General features: G+C 40.0%; 1 protein-coding gene across 4 annotated transcripts in view; it reads right to left on the bottom strand.

Annotated features, from left to right (window-relative positions):
• l3mbtl1 (L3MBTL histone methyl-lysine binding protein 1) overlaps positions 1-7,113 on the bottom strand; it is a 35,987-nt gene extending 28,874 nt beyond the window's left edge. The window contains exons 1-5 of one of the 4 annotated variants that reach the window (XM_046868995.1): positions 7,010-7,113; positions 5,700-5,802; positions 3,949-4,088; positions 3,343-3,487; positions 3,053-3,197 (exon numbers count right to left, since the gene is read on the bottom strand). In XM_046868995.1, the coding sequence (XP_046724951.1) occupies positions 3,053-3,197; positions 3,343-3,487; positions 3,949-4,088; positions 5,700-5,793 (524 nt within the window). In that variant the 5' untranslated portion in view covers positions 5,794-5,802; positions 7,010-7,113. Of the gene's footprint in view, positions 1-3,052; positions 3,198-3,342; positions 3,488-3,948; positions 4,089-5,699; positions 5,813-6,379; positions 6,913-7,009 lie in introns of those variants that run through there. The other 3 variants (XM_046868997.1, XM_046868993.1, XM_046868996.1) reach the window with 3 other exon arrangements.
• Positions 7,114-8,246: the final 1,133 nt, after the last annotated feature.

Below are 8,246 nucleotides of genomic sequence, written 5' to 3'. Positions count from 1 at the left end.
TGTAGATGTAGATGTAGATGTGGATGTGGATGTGGATGTAGATGATGTGGATGTGGATGATGGATGTAGATGTGGATGTGGATGTGGATGTGGATGTAGATGTAGATGTGGATGTGGATGTGGATGTGGATGTAGATGTGGATGTGGATGGATGTGGATGTAGATGTGGATGGGATGTAGATGTAGATGTAGATGTGGATGTGGATGTGGATGTAGATGTGGATGTAGATGTGGATGTAGATGTGGATGTAGATGTGGATGTGGATGTGGATGGATGATGGATGTGGATGGGGATGTAGATGTAGATGGATGTGGATGTGATGATGTGGATGTGGATGTAGATGTAGATGTGGATGTGATGTAGATGTGGATGTGGATGGGGATGTAGATGTGATGTGGATGTGATGTAGATGTAGATGTGGATGTGGATGGATGTAGATGTGGATGTGGATGGATGTAGATGTAGATGTGGATGTGGATGTGGATGGATGTGGATGTAGATGTGGATGTGGATATGGATGTAGATGTAGATGTGGATGTAGATGTAGATGTAGATGTAGATGTGGATGTGGATGTGGATGTAGATGTAGGATGTGGATGTGGATATGGATGTGGATGTGGATGTGGATGGATGTGGATGTGGATATGGATGTGGATGGATGTAGATGTAGATATGGATGTGATGTAGATGTAGATATGGATGTAGATGTGGATGTAGATGATGTAGATGTAGATGTGGATGTGGATGTAGATGTAGATGTAGATGTAGATGTGGATGTGATGTAGATGTAGATGTGGATGTGGATGTAGATGTGGATGTAGATGTGGATGTAGATGTAGATGTAGATGTAGATGATGTGGATGTGGATGTAGATGTAGATGTGGATGTAGATGTAGATGTGGATGTGGATGTGGATGTAGATGTGGATGTGGATGTGGATGTGGATGTGGATGTAGATGTGGATGTGGATGTGGATGTGGATGTGGATGTAGATGTAGATGATGGATGTAGATATGGATGTGGATGTGATGGATGGATGATGTAGATGTGGATGGGATGTAGATGTAGATGATGGATGTGGATGTAGATGTGATGGATGTGGATGTAGATGGATGTAGATGTGGATGTAGATGTGGATGTGGATGGATGTGATGTAGATGTGATGGATGTAGATGTAGATGTGGATGTGGATGTGATGGATGTAGATGTAGATGGATGTGAGGTAGATGTGGATGGATGGATGTGGATGTAGATGTGGATGAGGATGTGGATGTGGATGAGGATGGATGTAGATGTGATGGATGTGGATGTGGATGTGATGGATGTGGATGAGATGTAGATGTGGATGTGGATGTGGATGTAGATGTGGATGTGGATGTGGATGTGGATGTGGATGTGGATGTAGATGTGGATGGATGTGGATGTGGATGTGGATGTAGGATGTAGATGTGGATGGATGATGTGGATGTAGATGTGGATGTGGATGTAGATGTGATGTGGATGTGGATGTGGATGTAGATGTAGATGTGGATGTAGATGTGGATGATGGATGTGGATGTAGATGTAGATGTGGATGATGGATGTGGATGTGGATGTGGATGTGGATGTGGATGTGGATGATGTAGATGTAGATGTGGATGTAGATGTGATGATGTGGATGTGGATGAGATGTGGATGTGGATGATGATGGATGTGGATGATGGATGTGGATGTAGATGTGGATGTAGATATGGATGTGGATGTGGATGTGGATGTGGATGGATGTGGATGTAGATGTGGATGTGGATGAGATGTGGATGTGGATGTGGATGTAGATGTGGATGTAGATGTGGATGGATGTAGATGGATGGATGTGGATGGGGATGTGGATGTAGATGTGGATGTGGATGTGGATGTGATGGATGTGGATGGGGATGTAGATGTGGATGTGGATGTGGATGTAGATGTAGATGTAGATGTAGATGATGGATGTGGATGTGGATGTAGATGTAGATGTAGGATGTAGATGTGGATGAGGATGTGGATGTGGATGTGGATGAGGATGTGGATGTAGATGTAGATATGATGTGGATGTAGGATGTGGATGTGGATGTGGATGAGGATGTGGATGTGGATGGATGTGGATGTGGATGATGTAGATGGATGGATGTAGGATGTGGATGTAGATGTAGATGTGGATGTAGATGTGGATGTGGATGGATGTGGATGTAGATGGATGGATGTAGATGTGATGTGGATGTGGATGTAGATGTAGATGTGGATGATGGATGTGATGGATGTGGATGTGGATGTGGATGATGTAGATGTGATGTGGATGTGGATGTAGATGGATGTGATGGATGGATGATGTGGATGTGGATGTGGATGGGATGTAGATGTGGATGTGGATGTGGATGTGATGTGGATGTGGATGTGGATGTGGATGGATGGATGTAGATGTAGATGTGGATGTAGATGGATGTAGATGTGGATGTAGATGGATGGATGTGGATGTGGATGTGGATGGATGTGGATGTGGATGTGGATGGATGTGGATGTGGATGTGGATGTGGATGGATGTAGATGAGGATGTAGATGTGGATATGGATGTGGATGTGGATGTGGATGAGGATGTGGATGATGTAGATGTGGATATGGATGTAGATGTGGATGGATGAGGATGTGGATGTGTAGATGTAGATGATGATGTGGATGGATGTGGATGAGGATGTAGATGTGGATGTGGATGAGGATGTGGATGAGGATGTGGATGTGGATGATGGATGTGGATGAGGATGTGGATGTGGATGTGGATGTAGATGTGGATGAGGATGTGGATGTAGATGATGTGGATGAGGATGTGGATGTGGATGTGGATGAGGATGTGGATGTGGATGGATGAGATGTGGATGTGGATGTAGATGTGGATGTGGATGTAGATGTAGGATGTGGATGTGGATGTGGATGTGGATGTGGATGTGGATATGGATGTGGATGTGGATGTGGATGTGGATGTGGATGCGGATGCGGACGTGGATGTAGATGTAAATGTAGATGTAGATTATAGTTTACTTGTCTGGTGCTGGATCTCTCCGTAGTTCCTCTGTATAGTTGCGCTTCATCATCTGATCGCTGTTCTTGTGAGGAACCGAGTTCTCCTGGACCTCCTGGTTTACCTTAACAAGCCGACAGCTATCCACACACACGGCCTGGACATCTACAGACACAACACACACTGATGATCAGTACTGAGCCGGGACACGACCCAACACCAGCACATCATCACAGATACACTGAATGTACTGCCTGCTGTTCGGCTGCAGAAGTAAGTGTTAGGAGATGATCAGGGGAACGTGGCAGACCTGATGAAGGATCTGAGCTGGGTTTCAGCGCTTGTTTGGGTTCTCCATCCATCACTTTGTTCGCAGCTCCGTCAGCATGAGGACTGGTAGAGTTAATTTTCCCCTGACTGATCACCTCCAGGGTGCCGCTGTCACTCACACACAGCTACAACACACACACACACACACACACACACACACACACACACACACGGTCTCTTACATCCATCCCACATGTAACCCCTCACCTCCTGCACTACAGACAAAAGTATTGGGACACCTGTCATCTCACCCATATGTGGTTCTTCCCCAAACTGTTACTACAAACTTTGAGGCACACAGTTTCTTTCCCTTCCTTTGAATTAGGACTGAAGACCCCAGGAATCTTCTCACCTTCTCACTTACATCAGTACCTGACTTTACTAACCCATCCGTAGCTCCACAGATCTCCACAAAATCTAGTGGAACATCTTCCCAGAAGAGTGGAGATTATTATAACCGCTAACAGAAACTAAACGTGGAATGAGATGTTCCAAAAGGAGCACATAGCAATCTTAAGGTCAGGTGTCCACAAACGTTTGGCCGTATAGTGTACATCATAAATTTCAGGAGAAATTTCTCTCCAACCTTCAGGTTGCTTCCTGGCAGAATCGCCATTCCCTCTTTCCACTCCAGAACATGGACGATGCTGCAGGTCCCGCCCACCTGTGTCACTTCCTTTCCTGTGGTTTGGGACACGTCCACTTTCGGCAGTGGATGAGCAGAAGCTAAAAAGTAAATAAAGAATACAAAGAAATAAAAACAATAAATTTTATAACACGATATTTTTCACAATCACAGATCTGATCTGAGTTTCAAAAAATAAATATACAGGTTTTTTTTATAATAAGAAAATAAATAATTTTACAGCTGATTATTCAATTAACACAAATATAGTTTATCATTTTATAAACCCTAAAATATGGATTAATTCTATACACTGTTCTAGTGTTTACACACTGTTAGAATTATACGAATTATTTAACTAGAAGGCGTCATTTTTTAATTAAAAAAAGTTCATTTTTTTATTCAAAATAATTCAACAAATGTAAAAGAATTCATTTAAAATGATTTGCTATTGTTGTTGAGATTATTCTTAGTGAGTGTTTTTCATATTTGTGAAAATAAACCTTTTATTAATTCACATAGATTTAAAATGTATGTAAATTTATTAAAATTAATTTCATAAATGTAATAAATACAAACTGCAGATCATCAGATTCAATACTATCAAATATCATCTTCTCTTCCTTTTCCTCCTAAAGGATAAAATTCACGTGTTTGGTTTCAGATACACACACACACACATGCACACACACACGCACACACGCATGCACACGCACACGCACACACACGCACACACACACACAATGATTTTTTAAAACACACTTTGGAGTCTCAATGTTTCTTCCAAGTGAAATTTCAATCTGTGTGTGTGTGTGTGTGTGTGTGTGTGTGTGTGTGTGTGTGTGTGTGTGTGTGTGTTGACACTAGCTGTTTTATTTGAGCCCATAAATAAATCTGATTTCACCTGAAGTTCACTGTGACAAAGCCACATCATCATCATCATCATCATCATCATCATCATCATCATCACTTTACTTGTGTTTCCAGAGTTCAGAATTACAGTAAAATGTGATATTTAACACAGATAAAGTCTCAGATCATAACCATGGGGTCAATTTTCTGGGTTTTAACTCCCTTTACTCAGTGACATCATCGCCCAGGCTGTAGCTCCGCCCCTTTCTTGGGTCTTTTATAAACACTAATAAAATAATCTGCTTTATTATAAATGCCATATTTTATTTGTGCGCATTAAAAATTGTTTATACACCTGTGAGTTTAACCAATCACACGCCAGTTTTTGCTTTTAGCTCCACCCACAAGCCCTCATTTTATTTCTAGGACAAATTAAAAAAACACATTACATCAATTTATTCTAATTCTTATAATCAGTATGGAATTATAATTAAAAAAAATAGAAATATAAGGTACCAAACAGTACTCATATTTCCCCATAATGGTTCCACCTCAGTGTCAGTATGAAGTGCCTTCAGTTACAACCGTTTTATCAAAAAGCTCAACATAAAGCTGATTAATCAAATCATATAAACACCTCATACACTCACAGGAAAAAGGGTTCTTACTGGTACTAACTGGTACTAACTGGTACTAACCCTTACAGTTCTCTTGATAGTAAACCTCACCATGGAGCTGTGAAGGATTTCAGAGTTCTGGTTTTTAAAGAACACTTCATTCACAGGTTCCAGTTAGTACCGTTTGGTTTTTTTCTTTTCTGAAAGTGTAGCATTATTCAGAGGCATGTGGTGCAGTTTCACCTGGGAGGAGGAGAGCCGTGGGGGTCTGGTGCCTCGGCCGCTGAGGAACATCTGCATCTTTTGGCAGGATTTCTACATCCGCTTTGGAGGTCATGGCAAGAAGCTCAAAGAGTCATTTGTGTAAAAGGAAGAAAGAGAAAGGGGGGTCCAAAAAACAAGATAAATTTAACTAAATTAGATAGATAGATAGATAGATAGATAGATAGATAGATAGATAGATAGATAGATAGATAGATAGATAGATAGATAGATGAACAGCGTGTACATAAAAAACAGAAAGTGATCGTGCAACAGAGTGAGAGAAAGAAAAAATAAACAAGAGAGACGAATAAAAATATTTTACATTAACAGATAAATAGAAAGAGAAAGTGAATGTGACAGAGAGACAAAACAAAAACATGGAGAGAGAGAGAGAGAGAGAGAGAGAGAGAGAGAGAGAGAGAGCGAGAGATTATTTCACAGTTGATATCAGGATTATTTTATTAATCTTGAACATTTTGATCTGTTTATTTATTTATTTATTATTCAGTGTATTTTAATAGAAAGGCAGGAATTACAGTCCAACCCTCTGTGTGTCTGAGTCAGCAGGAATCAGACCTCAAAGCCTTCTCACACACACACTCACACACACACACACACACACACACACACACACAGAGATAACTTATAATAAAACCTACGCTGAATCAGAATCAGTGTGAAAATAAAAAGCTGAATATCTCGCAATAATAAAATCCGGATTCGCTCTGTAATCCTCAGGGTGCCAATATTTTTAGTTGTGGGTGATTTGGACAGAAATCCGCGTTTCCCAGACGGATCTTTTTTATCATTTCAGACAAATAAAGACACACTGATGGACGTGTCCGAAACCTGATCCTAATAAATATAAAGTCATGTCGCTATAAATCAGACCCGATATTTATTCCCATAAAATCCGATCTAATCTGATTCCTCTGCGCTTTTAGCCTCATTACAGCATCGGATTTCCAATCCAGGGTGAAACACGGGCATAAAAACACTCCCCTGCGTCTGATTAGCAGCTTTCACTCCTCATTTCCTTCTCCTGTAGTCTGATGGCCAATTCTTCATCATTTATTCCTCACGCGCTAAATAAATAAATAAATCAATAAAAAAAGAAAGAAAGAAAGAAAAGGCGGCATGTCGGGTTTGGGTTTTTTATCATCCTTCACAGAAAAGAAATGAAACAGAATGGACAGATTCCTCTCTTTTTCATCTCTAGAAATGAATAAATTGAGGTGTGAACGCGCGAAATAATAATAACGATATAAAACAAATCGGTTTATTCTTACCAGCGCTCCGTCCTGCAGCGGAGAGAGCTCTACTGCGCATGCGCGTCACTTCTCACCCGACAACGCGCTTCTCCGTAGAATTAAATTCAATAAATAGAATAAATTTCACAAAAACGCATTTTCTTCTGCATATTAACACTTTCACTGCCGGAAAACACGATTTTATAACCAACAAGAGTTCTCATTTATTAATTTAGTGTTCCAACAAATCCGTATTATTGAGATATAAATCATACATGTAAATTTCATGCAAATTTATTCGTTACATTTATTCCTATTTGAATATTTATACATTTATTTTATTTCAAAATGCGTTGCGGAAAAAATATATTTTTATTTTGAAATAGTTCACAAAATATATTTTTAGATACTACACTCCCAGTAGGAGAACTCTTAATGGTCCAGAGAAGCCTGGAGATGTTTCATGTATAACTACAGAGTAATAATGAAAAGTATCTGAAGACCTTCTCATCAAACATCACATTGTACTTCAGGCTGTGAGTGATAAACCACTTTCAGGAACCCTCTGAGAACCGTTTCAGTATAAAATAATGAATCTTTAACAGGTTCTAGATGTTAGGAAATTAAATTTACTTTTGTGGAACACGTTCCCAGTTACTGCACACATTTAGGGGGTCCTCCGGATAGTGTCTTTGGTTCTTACACTCCAAAAAGTTACAAAAGCACCTTCAGGAAAACACAAGAAACCACTAATGTTCTAAACACATTAAAAACAGAGCTCCAGGGTTTTTCCAGAAGAACCCTTAATTAGCCACAGAAGACAAGTGCAAAAAAAACACATCTTCAGGGGATCTACTATATAAAGCTTACAACCTGACTTTAACAGAAACCTGTGAAAGAAAAGTCTTGAAATCAAGATTATGGGCTGATAATTAAAAATGTTCTTCTAAAGTTCTTTAGATTTGTTTTGTGTGAAGTGAAATCTTGTTTGATGGTTCAACCAAAACAGACAAACCAAAGAAATGATAAGCAACATGTTGCACCCAACACCATCAAAGGTTCCTCAAGGGCTCTTTGGACATTAAGGAGGTTTCAGCTCTCAGTAGGCTCTACTTAGAACTTTTAATAAAGAGGAAACCTCTTCACCTTCACTAAGTGATGAACAGCTGGATCTTTATCAGAAAAGGAAAGGAAGTGAAGCTCTGAGATGATGTTTGAGCAGAACCCTGAATTCTGTGAGATGGTGTTTAGAAACAACACAAACTGCAGGAGCAGA

This window comes from Silurus meridionalis, chromosome 16 (genome assembly GCF_014805685.1).
Source record: "Silurus meridionalis isolate SWU-2019-XX chromosome 16, ASM1480568v1, whole genome shotgun sequence".
Taxonomy (NCBI): Eukaryota; Metazoa; Chordata; class Actinopteri; order Siluriformes; family Siluridae; genus Silurus; species Silurus meridionalis.
This window is presented reverse-complemented; position numbering and strand designations above follow the sequence as displayed.